This window comes from Eucyclogobius newberryi, unplaced genomic scaffold (genome assembly GCF_026437365.1).
Source record: "Eucyclogobius newberryi isolate DKJ021-1_F unplaced genomic scaffold, fEucNew1.0.hap1 SCAF_17, whole genome shotgun sequence".
NCBI classification, from domain to species: Eukaryota; Metazoa; Chordata; class Actinopteri; order Gobiiformes; family Gobiidae; genus Eucyclogobius; species Eucyclogobius newberryi.
Window position 1 is genome coordinate 21,720,016 of NW_027315801.1, and position 23,984 is coordinate 21,743,999.

General features: G+C 42.2%; 1 protein-coding gene across 2 annotated transcripts in view; it reads left to right on the top strand.

Moving 5' to 3' along the window:
- Positions 1 to 557: 557 nt before the first annotated feature.
- The window catches only part of slc6a8 (solute carrier family 6 member 8), a 30,159-nt gene continuing 6,732 nt past the window's right edge, over positions 558 to 23,984 (top strand). Inside the window, exons 1-8 of one of the 2 annotated variants that reach the window (XM_072449424.1) lie at positions 558 to 1,147; positions 1,818 to 2,166; positions 15,902 to 16,033; positions 19,655 to 19,925; positions 20,703 to 20,835; positions 23,351 to 23,485; positions 23,562 to 23,665; positions 23,782 to 23,906. In XM_072449424.1, the coding sequence (XP_072305525.1) occupies positions 1,824 to 2,166; positions 15,902 to 16,033; positions 19,655 to 19,925; positions 20,703 to 20,835; positions 23,351 to 23,485; positions 23,562 to 23,665; positions 23,782 to 23,906 (1,243 nt within the window). In that variant the 5' untranslated portion in view covers positions 558 to 1,147; positions 1,818 to 1,823. Of the gene's footprint in view, positions 1,148 to 1,665; positions 2,167 to 15,901; positions 16,034 to 19,654; positions 19,926 to 20,702; positions 20,836 to 23,350; positions 23,486 to 23,561; positions 23,666 to 23,781; positions 23,907 to 23,984 lie in introns of those variants that run through there. The other variant, XM_072449425.1, reaches the window with a different exon arrangement.

A 23,984-nucleotide genomic window follows, 5' to 3' on the forward strand; every position in this document is an offset into this window, starting at 1 on the left:
ACTCAGAGAAGAACAATTGTATTTAAAAAGTTACTCGAGTAGTAAGTGTGGGCCTCCTGCTCACCTCTGATTCTGAATTAAGCTTGGCAGAACTGTTTTGGTTTAAAGAAAACACACAATTAACAAAGTAAGGGTGTTATGAAATGTAATAATTCGCTTTCTTTTTAAATAAGTAAATTCCAGCTACAGACAAACATCTGCAGTACAGCACAGCTTGTGAACCTGCCGCTCTGGCGCACTCTGGTGGTGTTCGGGGCGCACTGCATCTGTGCGTGCTGCATCTGACCTCCACGGCTCTGTCCTTCAGAGCGCTGCATTCTTCTCCTCTATGCAGCGCGCGCGCGCGTGTGTTTTGTGCGGGAGGGTGACGTGTGTGAGGAAAATCACTATGATCGTGATCGTGATCTGTTTTTAAAAAAAAATGAAAGCCGCGAGATCCCGGTGACGTGAGCAGCTCGTGCTGTGGTAAAACAGCGGGAGCTCTTGGAAAAGGGTCGTGAAGGGCGGAGTTAGAGCCGTTGCGTCATAAGGCCACTTTATAAAGCCCATGCACGTAGGTAACGTCCAGCAGACAAACGGACAGACTTACACGAGCCCTGACGCAGCGACGCTGTAAATACCTCCGCGTGACTGTGACAAGACCCCGACCCGTCTGAGCACACGCTGCCGAGCCTTCACGTCTCATTTTTGGCCTTTAAAACGGATGGAGCTCGGGTCTACTCTGGACCTCCAGCCCAGCGGCGCCTGAAGCCCCCTCCAGCCGGGCACCGTGCTCTCAACCCCCGCAAGATTCCACAGAGCAGGCCGCTGAGGACCAGCCCTCCGTGAAGTCCATGCGATTCTTCAGACTATCATTCAAGTGTTTCGTGGATTGTTTTTGAAAGTCGCCGTACGTTCTGTGGTGTTTATTTTTACGTTTTTTTTATTTTAGCGTTTTTCTCCCTAACCCTATTCTTTTGCACCCCAACTGTGACTGGCCGTGATTGTTGAAGTGACTGAAGCCGCGGCTCGTGCGTGACACCGCGGGGGAAACAGGTGCTGCGAAAGGACTAAAAAGCAGAGTGACATTTGACAGATAAAACATCGCAGCCGCTGCATTGGTCCAGACTGCAGCAGCGGGAGGAGGACAGGTCTTTAGCGGTGACAGGTGAGCACTGCCCCCGCAAAGACACACGGGACACACGGCTTTAAATCTGCGGCACCGAGGATTAACGGGACAGAAATACGAGCGGGTTATGAGCCTTTATTAGTGACTTCTAACGGGACCAGCGGCAGAAACATTTGAACTTTACGCTTTTTTCACAGACTCATTTCTTTAATCGGTTTTATTCGACTAACTACTGACTCTTTTAACGCTTTCAATAGGATTTGAACGCGTGGGGGCTGATAAGTGTTTTTTATTTGGATTTGTGCCACAAACAGCCTCTGCTACATTATTAACAATTTGCAATTTTGTGAAAAACTTAAAAGCTGAACTATAGTTTACTGCTGCTAATATATACTATTAAGAATATAAGATATAGTCTGACAAATATTAACCCAGACTTAAAGTAGAGTTTATCCATTAAAAAGTGAATTAGAATAAATAAGTTTCTGTTTTGAGAATTTGAAACTGTTTTGCTGTTCAGGACCATTTAGAAGTTGTTTTTTTGTTTTTTGTAGAAAAACAAAATCTGACTTCTGTTGAGCTCAGATCTTTGTTTGGACTTTGAAGTTCTTACTATAAAAGAAGTGAACCGCTCTGTGGAAGCACCAGTGACAGTGAAAGAGTGGAGCAAATTTCAAAGCCATATACTGAAACTCTTCTAAACTTCCAGGGAGCAATGGAGAAGACTGAAAAACAGTCTCTGCCCGCTTCATCGTCCTCAACACTTCTGGACGACTTAAACAAAAAGTCCCATTTCGTGGCCAATGGCAGTGGCAACCATCTTTACCCCTCTGTGCCAGCCGCTAACGGCTCACTCGTGGCCACTGTGGCCATGGGGGGCGCGGCCTGTCCTGAGAAGAACGGCGTGGGCACAGGTGGCACGGTGGCAGTGCCAGGTGCGTATCAGGAGCGGGAAACATGGACCCGACAAATGGACTTCATCATGAGCTGTGTGGGGTTTGCTGTGGGCCTCGGGAACGTCTGGAGGTTTCCATACCTCTGCTACAAGAACGGAGGAGGTAAAGAACAAACACACACCTCATTACTGTGTTCAGTGGTGCGATTACAGACGTAAAGAGTCGGCTAATGTGCTTTAACAAGCTTCTCAAAACACTCTGCAGTAATTATGCATCACTCTGCGTCCGGTTTAAGCTACTTTTGAGGCCACAGTTGCCTTGGGCTGGACTGATGCAGAGCTGCCACCTCCAGTTGCCTCACTCTCCACATGTGATGCACGGTGCACACGGCAACGCTTTAAAATGTATGCTACGCCTGTTCCACACAATAACTCAATGCATAAAACGATGTGCAGTGACCACAACAAGCCAATTTAGTGATAACGCAACACGGAAAGTCTTACATTCATACTGTTGTGTGTAAAAAGTGTAAATGTTTTTTATAATTGTGTCCCACTTTGGCCCAGGTCAGCCCTGATAGAGGTTTAAACCGGGTTTTACAAATTCCTGCCCTTTTGTGAAACTTGTGAACGTCAACCAAGACATTTGATCACATTCCTGATGCATAGTTAAAAATAATCCAATAATCTTGTTAATATTGCCCACCCATAAGAAGAAACAACTTAGAGTCTAAATTGTTTGACCAATGGATGGATGGATGAGAGCGTAGAAAAACCCCCAGCAGCCTCGTGTAGACCAATAGGGTTAAACCGGCTCTGATTGGTTCTGCTTATCCCCAACGCGCCTAATAATTGTGAATAATCGTTCCAATTGTGACATCCCTAGTCCCTGGTTCGGTATTAAATCTGTTTGTATTTAGTCCCAGTTTTGACACATTTTTGGATCTCTCAAGAACGCATTCTCCGTTTGAACGTATTTCTTTTTGATGGACCGTTTTATTTGACCAGGTGAGAAACCCCATTGAGATTGAAACCTCTTTTACACGGGCGCAGAGGAGCAGACGGAATCATCCACCACACAGATTCTGTCTTGAGAGTGTGTTGGTAAAACGCCGACCGATGCTGATCGCTAAAAGTTATATTTATTCTGTTAATTCCACTTTGGCCCCGTGTGAATGAACGCGAGAGCGATGGTTATCTGTCAGTCTGTATCTAAAGCCCAGGAAAAGGTCTTGTTTTTGGCACGCTTTTTGAAAGTCCACATAACAAAGAGGTTACCTGGAGATGTCTCTGTATGTAATGCGACGCAGAGGACATTAAAGAGATGGAAGAGAGACATCCAAACGAGAACAAAGAGAAATATAGCCGCAAGCGGCAATGATCGGCCCTCGCCACGCCGCCGCCACACCGCCGCCACGCCGCAAGAGGAGGGGGCGCTAACGTGCCCCAATTGTCCTTTTATTACGCCTACTGCTGAATCTGTGACGCTGTCACATCTTCTCCCCTTTGTTTTACCATCAAAAAGCTATTTTATTTTGAATTCTTGGCAAAATGTGCGGCTTCGCCGCACAGACACCGTGACTCTTTGAATAAAAATGTGGATAACTTTTGATGGTCCTGAAGATGAGTCTCACCAAATTTCAGGTTAATATGTCTAACGCCCTGGGAGGAGTTTGTGAAAGTCTAAAGTGTAAACATGTTCTGGCGATTTCCCCATTGGAATAACATGAAAGGTTTCGATCATCGTTACGGCAACGCCATAACAATTATGACATGGGTCTCATTGACTTTTTTGATGGGGATGCCAAAATTGAGTTGTGTGTCAAATTTCATATAATTTCGCAAAACTAAACATTTAACCTCCATATAAAAGCTGTAGGGGGCGCTGTGGCGCCAAATGAATTTATTTCACTTCAAGTAGGTTTAGGGCAAAGAGTTTAACAACTGATTCTAATTTGACGCAATTCGGACTTTATCTGCGCAAACGGCAGAAATTTTAAATATGGGAGATTTCTGAAATTCTAGCTACAGTTTGCGGCTTCGCCGCACCGAGACCGTGAGAGGTATCAATGTAATTTGGATAACTTTTGATGTCCCACTCCTCAGTAGCATTTTCACCAAATTTCAGCTTTTTAGGGCCAACGCCCTGGGAGGAGTTCGTAAAAGTACGACGTTTGGAAAAACTCCGAAGTCATGTTTAGCCATTTTTGAAGCAATATGGCCGACATTTGGTTCGGGGGACGGCGTTGCCGTAATAATATTTTTTACTTCTCTTGTCACCATCTACCTCTGCGCCAAATTTCATGATTCTACGATCAGATTTTTTTTGGGTCATTTCCCATCTCTCAATGCATTTTTGGTACATTTGGTGGCGCTGACGCGCCAATTTTTTTTATTTTAGAAAAGGGAAATAGCCAGAATGTAGAGAGGCACGATTTTTAGAGGTGTGCAAATTTTTGTGACTTTTCGTCAATGTTCACTGGGTGAAAAATAGGGGGGTTGGTCCCGAGAAGAAGAAGAAGAAGAAGAAGAAAAAGAAAGAAAGAATAATATTCCGATGCGAAAACAATGTTTCCCATTTTTCAAATATCATAAACTATACATTTTCGGAAAGCGCTCGCGCTTTCCTACCTCATGGTGTGGGTCCCTGGTCACTGACGGGTACTTTCGATAATTTTGAGTGGGCTCCGCCCACTTTGTGTTTTTGGCCCTCTATACAGTAATAATGTTCAATTTTTGCATTACATGCTTATATGCACGGAACATGCAAGAGATGGGGAACGTATTCGTGAGCTACTTAGCGCAAATGAGTGCTTTATATGGGGATGACGACCGCTTCGCGGTCGTCATCTCAATGTAAAGTGCTCGTTTAGTGCGCACTTTTGCACGGGCTTCGCCCGTTTACAACGGTAATGTTCCATTTTCCTACTACTAATTAGTATGCACGGGGCGTGCATGAGTGAAGGAGTGCGTTAGTGAGTGTTTGGAAGTGGGCGAGCGCTTCGCGCTCGATTTCGTGCGCACTACGTGCGCACTTTCGCAGCCGTGCTTCGCACGGCCTTACGAGATTAATAGGCCTCTCGCCAGCTTGTGGCGCTCGGGCCTAACAAGACGTTCAGGAGACATTCCGGACAAAGAGCAAAGTGAAAGCAAATGATTCACCTGGTAAAGGTCCAGCTCTCACCCAGATCTGGTTCAGACCGGACTCTGGGTTTAGGAGAGGCCCATGGAGACGGGCTCTACGGTCGTATCTCACCCGTCCTCTCCTTTGCCCCGTGAAAAAGACCTTGATGGTCAGCGCATCAAACAGACTCCTGATCACCTTCTGTCCTACACTGTCTCTTCCACTCTTTTTTTTCTCCCCTCTCTCTCCTCCTTTCCTCTCCGTCTCCTTTGTCTCCTAAATATAGTCACGACTGGTCTGTTCGGATGCAGTTTTTTGGAGGTGACTTCTCTGTCCTCTCATTCATCCAAACCTCAAGAGATTCCACTGAAGGTCTCGGAATGCAATCGGACCGAGTTATTTATTGGGGAAACGGTAAATAGTGAGGCACTTTTTTTAGATAGTCTATAAATGTTTTTGTGGAGCACATAAACTCGAGAGGTTTAAACAACAAACCATTCCAAAAGCGATTCAAACATTAAACACATCATCATTTACAGCCCTGATTCAAGTTGACGTTTACAAATGCTGCCCAAGGATTCTAAAAGACAAACACTATAGATTTGGCACAAAACGTGTGCTGCTTTTCTGTGATTGGTTGAGTCACATCATGACCAGGACGTTTCAAAGCTGTGTTCTCACCCTGTCCCTGTCTGTTTCCTGTCAGTTTTAAATAAATTATTTATTGATCCAAGCTCAGGTTAATTTACTGATTGGCCACAGCTGATTTGTGGTTTCCACAGCGACAGGCTCAGGGTCACAAGGTCAAACTAACACCCTCATTGTGCACGTTGGTGTGACAAACCTCAATGCCAGGGTTACACCAGTGACTAAAGGCAAGGCAGTTTCTCTGCTTCTAAAACACTAACACTGAGAACAAACTATTCAGATGACACATAATCTAACTGGTCATCTTCAGGCCCGAGCCAGGAACTATTAATATTATTATTAGGCCCGAGCGCCACAAGCTGGCGAGAGGCCTATTAATCTCGTAAGGCCGTGCGAAGCACGGCTGCGAAAGTGCGCACGTAGTGCGCACGAAATCGAGCGCGAAGCGCTCGCCCACTTCCAAACACTCACTAACGCACTCCTTCACTCATACACGCCCCGTGCATACTAATTAGTAGTAGGAAAATGGAACATTACCGTTGTAAACGGGCGAAGCCCGTGCAAAAGTGCGCACTAAACGAGCACTTAACATTGGGTCATCCCCATATAAAGCACTCATTTGCGCTAAGTAGCTCACGAATACGTTCCCCATCTCTTGCATGTTCCGTGCATATAAGCATGTAATGCAAAAATTCAACATTATAACTGTATAGAGGGCAGTACCAGGGACCCACACCATGAGGTAGGAAAGCGCGAGCGCTTTCCGAAAATGTATAGTTTATGATATTTGGAAAATGGGAAACATTGTTTTCGCATCGGAATATTTTTCTTTCTTTCTTTCTTCTCGGGACCAACCCCCCTATTTTTTACCCAGTGAACATTGACGAAAAGTCACACAAATGTTCACACCTCTAAAAATCGTGCCTCTCTACATTCTGGCTATTTCCCTTTTCTAAAATAAAAAAATTGGCGCGTCAGCGCCCCCAAATGTACCAAAAATGCATTGAGAGATGGGAAATGACCCAAAAAAAATCTGATCGTAGAATCATGAAATTTGGCGCAGAGGTAGATGGTGACAAGAGAAGTAAAAAATATTATTACGGCAACGCCGTCCGCCCAACCAAATGTCGGCCATATTGCTTCAAAAATGGCTAAACATGACTTCGGAGTTTTTCCAAACGTCGTACTTTTACGAACTCCTCCCAGGGCGGTGGCCCTAAAAAGCTGAAATTTGGTGAAAATGCTACTGAGGAGTGGGACATCAAAAGTTATCCAAATGACATTGATACCGGTCACGGTCTCTGTGCGGCGAAGCCGCAAACTGTAGCAAGAATTTCAGAAATCTCCCAAATTTAACATTTCTGCCGTTTGCGCAGATAAAGTCCGAATTGCGTCAAATTAGAATCAGTTGTTAAACTCTTTGCCCTAAACCTACTTGAAGTGAAATAAATTAATTTGGAGCCACAGCGCCCCCTACAGATTTTATATGGAGGTTAAATATTTAGTTTTGCGAAATTATATGAAATTTGACACACAACTCAATTTTGGCATCCCCATCAAAAAAGTAAATGAGACCCATGTCATAATAGTTATGGCTTTGCCGTAACGATGACCGAAACCTTCCATGTTATTCCAATGGGGAAATCGCCAGAACATGTTTACACTTTAGACTTTCACAAACTCCTCTTAGGGCGTTAAGACATATTAACCTGAAATTTGGTGAGACTCATCTTCAGGGGTGGACCATTAAAAGTTATCCACATTTTTATTCAAAGAGTCACGGTGTCTGTGCGGCAAAGCCGCACATTTTGCCAAGAATTCAAAATAAAATTGCTTTTTGATGGTAAAACAAAGGGGAGAAGATGTGACAGCGTCACAGATTCAGCAGTAGGCGTAATAAAAGGACAATTGGGGCGCGTTAGCGCCCCCTCCTCTTGCGGCGTGGCGGCGGCGTAGCGAGGGCCGATCATTGCCGCTTGCGGCTATATTTATGATTATTATTATTCGCTGGTCAGTGTAATCGTCCAGGAAAAAGATTCAGTTGCAGTCATCTGGACGCTGTTTTTAAAAAAAACTCATCAAAAAGATTTTCAATCTGTGGATCTAGTCTGAGAACTCAAGTATTTATCCTACTGAGTAAGCCCTGCCTATGGGGTGGAACCTCCTGACAATAGTTTTGAATATATTTGTTAACACTGTTAAGTTTGACATGAAACTAATCTTCTTAACAACACCATTTTGAAACCATGGGGCAGGATCAGCTTGGGCCAGTCAGATGCTAATCAGGTACTCATCAGTGATGAGGAAGCTGCGGTCGGCAAACAATAGGAATTCTATGGCCCATTACAGGGCTGCTAGTGGACAAGGTCATAGTTGCACACAAAAGCCTTAATCTCACAAAAATTCCAAGCATTTACGTGCGCTCATTGACTGCACGGATTGAAAACTATATTTTTGAAATGATCTCTACTATACTATATACTGCTTTATGGGTACACGGTGGCAGATTTCTCTGGGTGGAGACTGCGTCCTCCACCTGTGTTAGCGTGGGTTCTCTCCAGGTGCATGTTTTAGGTACCGTAGATTGGCAACTGTAAATTGCCCCTTGTTTGTGTCTCTGTGTTGACCCTGCGACGAGCTGGCCCCCCCAATGGGAACAAGTAGTTGAAAATTAATTAATAAATGAAAGATCTCTACTATAGCACCACCTACGTATACCTTGAATGGCCCTTTTTTGGATATCCACCGAATTTGGCAGACACATGTGTAACATTAAACTGAACCGAAGGGAAAGAAAAAAATTGAAAGTGAATTTCAGTCTGAAGACCTTTGCCCTATTGTGTACAGTTTCACATATAGGATCTTAAGGTCTCCCATTCTTTCTCTATGGCATTCACATGTTTCATTACTAAGATAAGATAAGATATTCCTTTATTGTCCCACATGGGGAAATTTCATTGGTGCAACGCAGGTAGATCCAGAGGTAGATACAGAAGAACAGATCACTTATAGGAAGTCTGAAAAACACTTTCCGTAGAAGATCTCCTATAAATAAATAAAAACTCCCATAGACAAATAAATACCATTGCATGTGATCACGACAGTAATTGCACATAATATGTGTCACGACAGCACATAGATTGCACATGAATTTCACAGTAATTGCACATGAATTGCACATGAATTCCAACAGTAATTGCACATACGACAGAATTTCACATCAGTATTAGGTTAGGTCAGTATTGCGACGGGATAACGTGACGATCTCCGGGTAAGACGACTGTTCTCCGCAGTTTCATGAGTTCCTCCTTTGTGGAAACGCGGTACGGCGCCGGCCGGGGGGCGGGGCCGGAGCCGGGGGGCGGGGCCGGAGCCAAAACACATCGCAACGACACGACGAAAACACTCAATCCAGCCGAATAAAGTCAAAACAAGTTAATTTAAAGCCAGTACTATGGGTAGAAACATATTAACAATTTCTTTGTGTACTTCTGATCAAGAAATAAAACGAGACCCAGATCTTATTTTGCCCCCTTTTGCTTGTAGAACCACAAACATTCTTTCACATGCCTGTTGCGGCTTTAATTGGCTCGAGGCAAGGAGTGGAATTAATTCCACGGAATGCTCGAGCCTTTATTTAATATTATTATTATTAAATATTATTATTCATGGTCATTCTGCCACAACTCGGGCATTTTTGACCCCCTGAACATTGATGAAAAGTCACACATGGGGACATAGACGCGATCGGCTCGGCTCGGCTCGGCCCGAACTTTAATAAAACAGAGCTTGCGAGAACGCCCTTCACGTCACGTAAACCTCAAGACATAAAACGCTTAATCTTTGGCACGTGGGACAGTGATAGAGCTACCTCTGACCTTTGACGAGTAAAACACACCTGGCAGCATCGCTCTATGATAAACAGGAAGTCAGCCATGTTGAATCAAAGTGGCACCGCTACGTTTGACTTTTTCCCCCAAAATTGTACTTGTCCTAGGTTTTTTTTGTCCGATCGAGCTCAAACCAACACCTTTTGCATCTAGAGACATTGAAATTTAATTAAAACATTTTTAACAAATTTATATTCCTTACGGTCTCCGCGTAACACGCCCTCAAAAAAGGCTTAAAGGTTGAATGGACGTTTTTTTTGACCCAAATTTTAGTCTTATTTCCTCGTGGCGTGGACTGCCAATTAGTCCTGCCACGTTTCAATCATAAAACTCACCTACCTGCAGCCGCGTGCGGCTCCTCCCCATGAGAGCAGCAGTTTCTGCGTGTCTAAGCGCATTGATCTATCATAATATAGTTCCCTCAGCGTACGGGACAAAATTAGGACGGAGAAAGACAGTTCAAGCTACGGGGGAGTGCGCATGCGCACTTCCACCTGCGTTCTCAAATCGCCGAAAAATCGTCCATTGCTCCTTTTAATTTCCAATTTTTCTAGGACAAGTCACGCCTAATGGAATTAATCTACGGAGCTCATATTTCACTCACTAATGCGTTTTTATGGTCTGATTGGAAATATTTAATACCATGTAACAAATTTACTCTATAGCGCCTCCTACCCACTGTGTGAAAAACTCAACATTGTTTCACAAAAAAAACCTGACAACTCCTCGAGACGCCATGGAAAAAAGTGCATTACAGATATTGTGAATATGCCCTTCCGCCTTTTATTTTGATGGGACATTTCCTCTCGTGCAGCGGTCTTAGCATTAGCGTTAGGTGACGGCGGTACAGGGAGGAGGGGAATAAAGTACAAAGTCTTCAGACTTTATTCTTTAGACTTTATTCTTTAGACTTTATTCTTTAGACTTTATTCTTCAGACTTTATTCTTCAGACTTTATTCTTCAGACTTTATTCTTTAGACTTTACTCTTTAGACTTTACTCTTTAGACTTTATTCTTTAGACTTTATTCTTAAGACTTTATTCTTTTTACTTTATTCTTTTTACTTTATTCTTTAGACTTTATTCTTAAGACTTTATTCTTAAGACTTTATTCTTTATTCTTTAGACTTTATTCTTTAGACTTTACTCTTTAGACTTTATTCTTTAGACTTTATTCTTAAGACTTTATTCTTTTTACTTTATTCTTTAGACTTTATTCTTAAGACTTTATTCTTAAGACTTTATTCTTAAGACTTTATTCTTAAGACTATTCTTTAGACTTTATTCTTTCTGCCACAACTCTGGTATTTTTGACCCCCTGAACATCAATGAAAAGTTCCGGGTCACCGAGGCTCTCTCTCTTTCTCCCTGCTCAGGTCTGCGTTCAGCACGATCTTGCAATTTATCAGGCCAAACTAGTATTTGAATCGCAGACTACGCAATCATCAACAGTGAATTACTGAGCGTCGTTTGGCATGCGGCAAAACGCAGCAGAAAACATGGGCGGGCGGGAAGGCGGTGGCGCGGGAGGCGAGAGCCATTATCGCTGCTAGTGCGGCTTTAATTACTGTTATTTTTGTCGGGACAATACTGTATTTTTTCATTAGTTTTGGCTAGGGTGCGACTTGTACTTATATTTATACCAATACTTATACTTTTACTCCGGAGCAACTTGATATTATTGGTTATTTTCACACTTGCAACTGCATTTCATACTCCAGTGCAACTTGCATATGTTTTTTTCTTCTCTATAATGCATTTTTTGGCTGGTGCGATTTATACTCCAGTGCGATTTATAGTCCGGAAAATACGGTAGATTGTATAGAACTAAATTTGGTAAAGTCCATAGTTGTTGACCTGGTCCAGGTAGACACACCTTCTTTAGGTCTTCGTCTCCGTTTACTCAAATTCTTTGAGCATCTCCACCCTCTGACTCATCAACCATGTTTGGAGGCTTCTAGAAAAGCCGAAAGACTTTAGTGGATGTAGTAAAAGACGACATTAAATTAGTGAATATTTAATGGTTAATTAAGAGCAGAGGATTCACTGACCTCCAAGACCTTATTTAGACATGGTTTGGCCTGTGATTTTGTACCTGATATTTTTTTTTTTTTTTAAGTTGATCAGTTATTCAGGACCTCACTTACTGTTTCCTGTTTGGTGGAGGGTCAGAGGTCAAGAGTATGACACGTGTGTGTGTGTGAGATTAACACACGTCTAATCTGCAATAATCCACTCATTTCACTGTCTGCTCCTCTTAGTCTGCTATTATGCAAATCACCATCGCAGCTCAAGCCCGAGCTCCTTCTCACTTAATATTTAAATATTAAGTGTGTGTATCTGTCTTCTTTCGCAACAGAATTCTGGTAAATCAGATATAAACATTCTTCTCCTTGAGCGATGATGGACCATTGCAGCTGTTACTTCTAGACTTTTCCTAGAGTAAGAAGCTCTGCATTTGTTTAGCGCTGCACCTGGTTTACTCTTGCTTTTATCATCTTTCTCGGTCAAATGTGGGAACATCATCTCCTTTTGAAACAATTTCCCCAATCCATCTTTAGTCCTGACTGCAGATAAGGTGGAAAGAATACTTAGTAGCAGTAAAAGGACTGTAAATGAAGAGTCCTTCCGTAAACTGGAAAAACAACATTCCCTGCTATTCAAAGTGTTGCGTTTAGTGTCTGTTTTGTTGCTGGCTTACTGAACAAACTAATGCAAAGTGTTTATAAAGTTGGAAATTCCTCAACTAGTCTTTCAGCTGTAAACTCTGGAGTACACACCGTGGGCTGTTATATCACACAAACTATTCTCAACACTTGGAGCATTAAGACCGATTCTGACATTGAACCGGCGGACATTGAAAGACCCTTTTGAGAATTGTCGTCTTGTGCTTTTAGTTGCTGTGAGTGGTATAAATGCATTCGAATGGGATCAGATAAGACTGTTTGGTTTGGACCTGGATCTGGGTCAGGTTTATACTCGCCGGACGTACTGGACATGGATAGTAAAAAGTAAACACATGTAGAAGTAAAAGTGCCGCGGTGTAAAGTCCTCTTGGTGGGGTCAGTTGAGGTGATGCGGCTGTAACAATTGGCTGAGGCGTGTGATCTGCTGCCAGCTAATCTCAGGCACGTTCTGCTCTCCAGTGGTCGTATCATAGGCTGTAAAAATCAGGGTCATAGGACACTGAACTAAGCACTTGTGTATTTTAAATGAGGTTAATCAATAAAGAATCGATCTTGACATATAAAAAGGCTTATAAAATACAAACTTCTGAGCTCTCTACATGTCTGGACTGTCGAAATCAGGATTGTGTCATCACGTCTCCATAGAATATTCCTTCAGCCTAATGTTGAACTTGGTATTTGGACTAGAGAGTATACTGAGTGACCCAGTAGATTGTCAGGTTGATGTGTCACTTTGAAGCGGACAGGCTATTTGGCACAAGTCCCTCGTTCAAAATAAAAGGTTGTGTTCACTTGACTTTACTAGACTAGAGTCATAGTTTAAAATGTGAGCTGAAATGGGTGAGAATTCTCAGGTTAAATCAGATGTCACAATGAAATTTCCCCATGTGTGGACAATAAAGGATTATCTTATCTTTCACTGTTGGATTACAGATTTGTAGTCCTGGTTTATGGTTCATATCTCTGTAATTACTGGACACATCCACGTCTGTCAGTATAAATGAACATGAGTGAAAGTATTTTCCACAATAGCCTCCAGAAGTGTGCTTGTTGTCAGTTAAAATAACTTTAAATCGTGAGAAAACGGCAGGTTTGTGAACTCTGACTCATCGGGTTATTGCAGTTTTGGGGGGACGATGCACCCACCATCTGACAATATGACAAGTGGTCGCAGCCTTTACAGATGCGTTACTGGATTACTTCTAGTGTTTTCAGGTGGCCTTGCTTTGCCGTGTGCATTGCTTGTCTCATTGGTTGGCTCCACCCATAGAAATCAATATATATACTTTTTATTTTCCCATTTAAATGAAAAGTGCTACCGTAATACAGTGTTTTATCTCATAACCTTTACACTTTTCCTCCCGAGTGCGTTTGAGGTCGTGGTGAGTCTGTGTTACTGCAGTCTCCTCTGTTACATAACTTTAATAACATCCACATCATCACCAGGTCATCAATAACCAGTGCTGGTTTAGTTCTGATTGTAGACTCTGTTGAGATCTGATAACGTCCTGGTCTTTAAGTTTTTAGTTTTTATTCTATACTAATTTCCTCTGAGTGCTGCTTCGGAGGTAAAAGTGCTGAGACAGGAGTCGACATCCCAAAAGAAAAAGTGCAGAGTCTTAGTTTAATTCTGCAAACTCATGTTCTGAGCAAACCAGGGCAATGACACAAGGACCAAACCAGGACTTAATGGGGCTGAATCAAGAAAAGCTGTTCATCTAGAGAGAGAAAAGTGAAATCCTGAATGGAACTCTATCTCTTTGATCCTCTGTCATGTCTGGATCTGATCAGGGGTCAGCTGGAAACCGGCCCTTTGTGATGCGGAACCAACGTATCTAATTATCAAAGGGTCATGTATAAAATGGAACAGGTTTGTCGTTGGGTACATTTACGCGGTCAGAAAAAGCAAATGACCGGTCGTAATCTAGATAATTAGATCTGATTATTTCCATGCACCAAACATTAAGGAGAAGACTGTCTGTTCATTATTGGGTTTTTGTTTTGTTTTTTTGAGTACCCGTGGTAGGCAATTTGGAATTCAAAGTGTATAATAAAAAAAAAAATTAAAAAATAAAGTTGTCCTTAATCATGACACATTAGTTCGTTGTATTGTTATTTTCTCGTTAACATCGACCACTGTAAACCATCAGCTCGGATTTTGATTTTCTCAATAATCTGACAACTCTAGAAATCAGAATGATCACAGATATGTGGTGTCATAGATTGAATTGCGGTTTCCAATTACATGGGGGCTCGTCCAATCAGCCACCACACAAGAGGTCACATGACTTCGATGATATTAGCCCGATTACAGTGCGTCACTTGGTCCGGCCTTAGTCTGGTGTTAGCCCGGTGACAGAAGATTAGTCGAGACAGATTACCTCGCCGACAGTAGCCTGGGATAAGCGGCTAACGGCTATTTCTGCTTCAGAAACATAAACCAACAAGACCACACGTGGGATAGGTTGAACTGGGTTTAGGCCTGGTTTATTGTTGCTTTTGACCAGTGGAAACTTACTGTCTTTTTTTGGAACAAGCTTTGTTTTGTGTCTCCTGAGCGGAGTTGATCTTCTCTTTGATCTCTAAACCAGGTCTAACACCTAACCAGAGTTCCCATCTAATTAACTTCTAAACCTGGATGAGGGTTTCTTGATTCAGATGTAATCTACCTGGTAAAATACAAAATAATGCACAAATCTGGTTTTAAGATAAGATAATCCTTTATTGTCCCACATGGGGAAATTTCATTGGTACAACGCAGTAGATAGAGGCAGATACAGAAGAAAAGAACAGATCACTTATAGGAAAGGTTTTTAAAGGTTTGAATAAAGCATAATATAGATATAGGATCTCTATTACTTGTAATAAGCTGTTGCAATGGTTTCAAAATGTTTTCATAAACCTTGGCTTGTCGAGATGTACTTCTCGAAATCTTAGTTCCTGTAACAATCCTTGAGTTCTGAGGCATTAATATAATTGTCAATTGCAATAATCAATAGAGTGTGTGTGTGTGTGTGTGTGTGTGTTGCGTAGAGCCTGCCATGTCAAAGGTATGTTAATGAGTGTGACCAAAAATGTGGGTCAATTGAATGACCCCAAACAGAGGGGGTTGTGTAACTTTAATTCAAACTCCAGACATCCCATAATGGCACCGCTGCGACTACGTCTTCCACTACTACTGCTGAGGATCTGGAGTTGGATGATAGATGTAGAACCTGTTTATTCAGTAATGTGCCTGGTGGATTTATAGCAGGAGTTTCAGACTTGATTCACAATTGTTTAGGACTAAATTCTATCGCACCACAGGGATGCTGCGTCTCCCACTGTGCTTTATTCCACCAACATGTTACTGACTGAAAATTCTTCAAGTAAAAAATCTGACTGAATAAGTGATTTATCAACACAATAGATTGTGATTATGCTGTAAAAGTGACACTAGTGAAAAAATATTGCATCCTCAGTATTATTTGGCAGCCGTGGCAAAATGGAGGACAGTGAATATTGTATAGAAATGACATGTGTCTGACTTGACATTGGCGTGTTCTGCAGGCGTGTTCCTGATCCCCTACCTTCTGATCGTCTTCATTGGTGGAATCCCCATCTTTTTCCTGGAGATCGCTCTGGGGCAGTTCATGAAGGCGGGAAGCATCAACGTGTGGAACATTGCGCCGCTTTTTAAAGGTACTACTACTATTACTACTGCTACTACTACTACTACTACCTCTTATGAAACCACTGTTATGGTATAAACTACGATTATGGTATACGCTTATTGACATCTGCGTGTTCCTGCCGATTCAGGCCAGTGGGGGCAGTATAGCAGTGAGTATGTAGGGTTTAGATTTGTACACACTAACTGGTGCTTTATTAGTACTGCACAATGCCAGAACGCAGAGATGATGGGCACGCTCCTGCACCACACAAACAAATAAAACAAATATAATATTTCAAATTAAAGTAATGTTTTAAATATTACAAGGATGTCAAGTTAATTCAGATAATCAATTATCGTGATTATCTACGCCACAATATAACTGTGAAAACTATTCAATGATAATTGTGTCAATGTTATAGGTAAATCCAGTTTCTGTCTACATTGTTTCTATTCGGTTGGCACGGTAATGCAGCGCTTAGCGCTCTCGCTTCACAACAAGAAGTTCCTGGGTTAAAATGGTAAATAGTCACATTTATAGCGCTTTTCTAGCGTCAAGGCACTCAAAGTACATTACACCAAGGAACCAGTCACACATTCACACTGCAGATGTTCGCAAACACTGGGGTGAGTCGGGTTCGGCAATATTCACCTGAGGAAGCTATGATCGCGTCGCCAACCTGCGGGCCAGTGGATCTGACCGCTCTAACAGAGCGGGATTCGAACCGCCGACCTTCGGAAGACTCCCATGGGGTCGTGCGGTCTTTCAGTTTGCGTGTTCTCTCTGTGTCTGTAAAGGTTTCCTCCGGGTGCTCCGATTTCCACTTGATACATTCAAAAGTGATGGAAACGAGCCCAGGCTACAATCTGGCGTGTTCACAGCATGTGTATCATGTATGTTCATTAACATGCACTGCCCTGACATAAAGGAAAGAATAAATGATACTCAATACTCTTAATGTAAACCTAAATGTAAAGTCCTTTTTTTTTTTTTTTTGTCAACAATCTCACTGATCATGTTTTTTCCTCTCAGTAATCGTAACAATAAAATGTTATTAGGTGGTGACATCCCTAATTATTACTATATATTTTATGATTATATGAAAGGATGTGTTGTAAAGTTACAAAGGGCAACAAAAATATAGTTTATTTAACTGAAGAACATAAACTGAAGATTACATAAACTGGCGTTCAAAGGCCTGATCAAATAATTCCCGTGGAGATTTTTTACATAGGTCTTTTCAGCCAAATGCAAACTTGTGAATATTCAGAGAAACTCATGAGAGAGTGTGCTTCCTACTGTAAAGCATATGATTGACAGGGACATCTAAGAGTGCACTGCATATGCTCATGTGCGCAGTGTTGGTTTCCTCTGAGCAGACTCATACAGTGTGTTCTAGAAAGGACACAGTGCAATTGTGTGACTTTATCAACATCTGATAATCTGACCTCTGCTCACTCTACGTGACAACCGCCGCGTGCTACTGTAACATATGCTGTACTAAAGGTAAACAGGCATTAAAATGATTAGCTCCAATCGTCTACGTGCCACAACTATGTACCACAGTCATGATAAAATACTACCTCTACACACTTCTAGAAATGTAAGGAACATATGCACATTTCCTCAGATCATTTAACTATATATAAAAAAAAAAAAACTAAACCAGCTGATAACCGGCCTTTGTTTCAAACTGTTCAAATGTCTATCTAAGCACTACAAGTCATGTGATTGTTAGGGGCTAATCCAGGTTTACTGCAGTGACTCATTCATTCACACAGAGCTCGAACACAGTGGAAATCTACCAAAACACTTATGTTCCAAGGACAAAATGGGAAGTAGGGTTGGGGTCATGCAGAGGAGGAGGAGGAATGGTGAATAAATGGGTAGAAGGCTGTTGAGGTTAGAACAGTCAAAAGAGGAAGAGCTAAGAGGAGACTCGTGGACGTAGTGAATGAGAAGTTAGTAGCCATAAGAGCAGTGGATACATGCGCAAGAGTGGAGTGTGTTTCAGCTCTGTTTACAGCATAAACCTGTTCTTTCAGTAAATGTGTGATTTCTCTGGCCTGTGGTGAAAACGGCCTGTTTACCTCACACTGCTGCAGCTGTGACAGGGAGTTACTGTGTGCGTTTAATGGAACAAACCCCAGTGATCTCAGGGTTCACATTAGTCCAGTTTATGTTTTTACTTTTAGTGCCTTCACAAATTAATAGAAAAAGGCTCTAGCTCTGGTTTAAAGCTGTTTTTTTTTTTTAATAGAATCGTTCTATTCCAAACTTAGTGTGGATCTTGGGCAGACCTGGTTTAGACCTCTGTCCTCGAATTCTTTTATGAGAGTAGCGATAGTTTTACAATACTGCTCATCACTGTTGGAAGCCTTATATAAAATCAGTGTTCAATCTAAAAGATAAATTAAATTGTTTTCCCCTGAATGATAAACTGAAGCGGGAGGTATACCTGATAAGAGACATGTTACTGTGGCGGGACTTCAGATTTCAGATTAATAATCGACTGAATATTGCACTTCAAACTCTCCTTTAGCAAACCGATATGTCTGAGTAATATAATCCATCTAGATAACATGAAAAGTATCGTTTTATTAAGCGAGGAATGTGCTGCAGATGAACCTGCCACTTCCTGGTGAAGTGTGCGCCAGCTGTAGTTCCCTGCAGGTATTGCTTCCAGTTTGTATCTATCTCCATGGAGACAAGCAGGGGGCAATTAGACCAAGTTACAGGTCAGATCTGTAGAGGGGTGACCCCACTCACAATAATAATGCCTGTTTTTCAACGTATTTTCAAGCGATAAAAACACCTGTAATTGAATAAATATTAGATGGATTAATGCTCGTCTCCATGGAGACGAGCAGGTGAACCCTCATCAGAAAAGCTACATAGTGCACTTTTAACGGCCACAGGTGAACTTTTTGCCTTTTTTTAATCTTTATCTTAGGTTTACCCAGATAATAATCAAATAATCCTCTGAACAAAACTGCCTCACTTTAATCCTCTGCATTTCAAACTGTCAGGATGAGGTGGATTAGATCAGAGCCAGGATCCTGGACAGCAGCGACGCCTTTCTTCTGCAAAACATGATTTTATGAATCATTCTGTTCTCAAGTCCCAGTACCTCCACAGTGAAAACAAGTCGCACATCCATTAACTCAATAAAATAATTAAGTACAGTATTGATGACGAGGCCTAAATTTGCAACTGGAATCCAATAGTGAATCAACGATGTTAATTTATATAATATATCCACACACAAAATATAATGAATCGGTTCATTGTAAACCACAGTATTGATCCTAAACAGCTTGGTAATAGAAATTTCCTGTTCGAAACTGTACGAACATTTTTTTAATCACAACTGAGTTCAGGAAAGTAGGCGGGAATAAGGGGCAGGTGAAAACGGGCATTTCTGAGAATTCGAGCCTCAGTTGCACGACAACACAGGATTACTGGTAACTCAAACTTGCAGGAATCAAATAAAATACAACTTTGAATAAACTAATGATGAGGAAAACCGCTGTGACGAGGTTGAATGTTCATTGACGTTGATCTTTGCACAATATGTCTCCAAATAATTTAAACAATGTCAGACACTGAATAAACTAAACCTGGACATGTCTAATCTCATTGCTCTCAGGTCTGGGCTACTCGTCGATGGTTATCGTCTTCTTCTGTAACACGTACTACATCATGGTGCTGGCGTGGGGCTTCTATTACCTGATCAACTCGTTCCGCTCGGAGCTGCCCTGGGCCTCCTGCGACAACCCCTGGAACACCCCGAGCTGCAGCGAGATCTTCCAACAGGCCGCGTGCAACAACAGCTTCATCAACGGCAGCATCGCTAACGCCAGCGTCGCCTTGAACCAGAGCTGCGAAGTGGGCCGATCCCCCATAATCGAGTTCTGGGAGTGAGTATCTCTTCTATGTTTAATCTGCCAAGAAATGCAGTCTTTGCGCCCTCTGTTGGTGGTTTGTTTGGACACGGAAAAGCTTACAGTAGCTCCAAATCACATGCATTATTATAACAAAAGCCTTAGACCGTTTGGATGCTACAGTGGGAAGTGGAAAATACAGTTGGTAAATATCGAACATGCCGCGTTAAAAACACGTTTTCTTAATGTCCACAACAACGGGACAGTTCACAAACACGCAAACGTAACCCAACTTATGTTATGTTAAATCTGTATTGGTATTTTCTGTCTTCTTTCTTGGATCTATTTCTGAAGCAGATTGTAAAGTTGAGAATGACTAGCCCTGACCCACTTAAGAACCCTTTAAGTCTATACTTGAATCCTTTACGGGCTTTAAAGGGTTTGTTTGAACTAAAACATCTTAGGAATCGTACTGTAAAACGGACTCAATTTTCACAACCATAACAGGATCAATGGATCAATCAGGAAAATAATTAAAGGTATTTTGGGGGCAATCTAGACAGTTACTACTACTGCTATTACTGTACTGCTAATACTTCTGCTGCTGCTGCCAGATAGAAAGTAGTCAATTCAACTAAAATTTAAAAGATATTTGAAGAACAATTATTTTCAAATTGATTTTCAATACGAAGATTTTCAGTTTTATATGATCTTATTTCTTATTGTAATTTCAGGAATTTAATGCTAATAATTGACTTTTGTATGAATGTTTTTATGTTATTCCTTGCATTTTCTTTTTTTTTTTTTTTTTAGGAACAAAGTGCTGAGCATCTCCTCAGGTCTGGATGACCCAGGGCCCATTAAGTGGGAGCTCACCCTGTGCTTGATGGCTGTGTGGATCATGGTTTATTTCTGCGTCTGGAAAGGAGTCAAGTCCACGGGGAAGGTACGAGTCCTACTTTACTTCTTTATGCCATGCTAAAATTTTTACCGTGATGCGCATTTGATCTAGATGCCCCTGCTGCTGGGAAGTATTTAAATGTCGTTAAGGAGTCAGCCATTCCATATCCCATCTTTGCTCAACAATCTCATTTTTGTCTTGCTCTATTAAACAAGAGAAGTTGTCATTGAAAAGTATTTGAAAATGATTAGCATATCGTCCTGATTAAAAACATAAACTCATTAAGTTAAAGGGGGAGTCCTCTTCTGCCCTTTGTGACCCCTGACCTCTGCAGCTGGGGTTACACATGACCTTAGACCTTCAGGGTGGAGTTACAAAAAGAAGTGTGCGGCAGCTGTCGGCATCAGTCACTGAGAGTCAACACCAGGAGAACAGGCCAGACCACTCACCACATGGTTCAAACTAAGCTGAGTTTTTGTCTCCCCTTTAACCTCCCGTGGGTAAAATATTCGGGGGTCTCCAAAGGTTACCCACTCTGCCATTGATCAAAACGTGAGCTTAATCGAGGGCCCTCGTACAGTGGCAGGACCCCGAGGTGTGCGTTACCTCGTGACTGTCCCTGGTCACGTGATCCCGTCTCACTGTGTCACGTGACCCGCCAGTACGTCACCGTGGTTACAGCATGAAGGGCAGGGGGTCAGTGACGTGGCGCTCGCTGATTGGACAAGAGCGGGGGGAGGCAGACTGCAGTGAGACGTGATTCAATTTAATAAGGAGAGGCTAAAAAGGAAGGATCGAGGGGACTAGGAAGGAAGGAAGGAAGGAAGGAAGGAAGGGAGGATGGAGGGAACATCGGCAAAGGTGCAAGGCCACATGATATTATATTGAGATTAATCTAATCTCGTTTCACTTTCTTTTTTTTTTTAACGTTTTGAATGAAAATTAACAAAGGTCTTTTAGATTGAGGTCTGTGATCTGGCTCCAGTCCAGACGCAATAAAACCTGAGAATCATCTACAAAAACAGAAGCGAACCTGAGAGGCCGAGGCAGCAGAGACTGAGGCTTTATGAGATTACGGTTGATTATGTAGTTGAAGCTTATGTAAGCTTCAATGAATGTGTGTTTCAGATTTTCCTGTCGGTATGGTAAAAGTAATTACTCTGAAACTTCATATCGGATTGGTTAAGGAACTGTAAATATATGCTCAACTCATCCACTGGCCACTCGAAGCACTAACAAACCCTTCACTCGTTTTCTCACACTCCCATACACAAGAATGTACGCAGACCATGGAGACAAAGCAGCTGCAGTGACGTGTTTTGCAGTAGCAGGTCGGACGGTTAAATGTCAACAGATCAACAAATATCTCTTTTATAAATGATTTGAGATTAGAGATGAAGGGTCGGGACAGATTGATTGTTGGTGGTGGTAATACAGTTATGTTGCAGCTCGTGGAAGTAAATGTTCTGGGAGACGAGTGAGCGAGGTTACATGTTGCTACTAATAATCTGTCATTGTGGATTGCTGACGTGTGCCTCCAGTGCAACCTTCACTAGGCAGATCTCTGAAGATTCTGTTCAGTTGTTCACAGATTATTATTATTATTGTGTCTGGAACGGTCTCAAGCTGCCCTCTCCTCAGGTATTCATCAAACACAGCAGTTTTGGAGGAGATTTTGTCCTGATGAAAGTTCTTTTCAGCACGTGCGCTGCTGAGCGGGCACCGTGCTCAGTCCCTCCCTCCCAGATATTTTTTACGAGGTCATTATAGGACAGCAGCTTGAACCAGAACAAACTGTATCTGTAAAGTAATTTTCTAACCATTGTCAAGATAAGAAATATAGTAGTTACATTTGTAGTTTAAATGTATTTAAAAACGAGGCCAAACCAAGACAAACACAGCTCTAAACCAGGTTTAAATTAGGTCCATAACCTGATTAAACCAGATCACAATTGGAACAGAATCAGGACTGAAACCAGGTTAATCAGATCAAAATGGTCCAAATGAATGCTTTTCCCTAAACCAGGTTCAAACGACAACATTACAAAGCCTAAAGCCGCGACCCGTCCATTCTCAAAACTATGTCAGGACCAAAGCCACGTCCAAACCAGGTCTGAACCAGGTTTGGCCCGGCACAGACGAGGACAAGGTCTCACAGCAGGTCTTAAACACATTATTTTAGTTTAGCGATGGGCCTGGGTTCTCACAGCTCTCACTGTCTGTTCCCTGCCGTCTCTGCTCCACATGAGCTCGAACCTGAGAAGTGTTCACAGATAGACTAAAGAATGTTTTCATGCCGTGGGGAGCCGAAGATAACTGGAATTTAGGGCTTCAGAAAGTCAGCGGGTACAAGACGACGTGCCTCGATTCAGGTCGGCTGGAATGTTCCGAAATGAATGAATGGGGCAAATTTTTAATCCTGGTTTAGTTCTGGTTTTGTCCTACTTTACTATTTTAACCCCTGGGAATACAAGTGTGTAGCTGTGAAATAAAATGCTGTAATGGCTCAAAAGCTAAACAAACGATGGCAAATAATTGATGATTTGTCTTTGGTTTGCAGATCGTGTACTTCACTGCCACGTTCCCCTATGTGGTCCTGATCATCCTGTTCATCAGAGGACTGACTCTGCCTGGAGCTTATGACGGCATCATGTTCTACATCAGCCCAAACTGGTCCAAACTGAAGGAGGCGCAGGTACAACGCTCTCTAATACATGATATACTCTGGATAATATAGTCTTTATGTTATTAATTTAAATCTCATCTTTCAGGTGTGGATAGACGCTGGGACCCAGATCTTCTTCTCCTATGCAATTGGCCTGGGAGCTCTGACGGCTCTGGGGAGTTATAACCGCTTCAACAACGACTGCTACAAGTACGAGCTAAACCTTTACATACACGGATATTTGAGAACACGAGTAATCTGCACTTGAGCATCTAAACTGCTCCTTTAACGTGATAATGGCAGTATATTTCCCTATTTCTCCTCAGAGATGCGTTCCTCCTGGCAATGATCAACAGTGGGACTAGTTTCTTCGCTGGGTTTGTGGTCTTCTCCATCCTGGGCTTCATGGCCGCAGAGCAGGGAGTGGACATCTCCCAAGTAGCAGAGTCAGGTAGGTCTGCATCTGATTTAAAGGCGGGATTTTAAAGGTGGGATTAAGAGGCAATAAGACAGAGGAATGTGCTGTGTT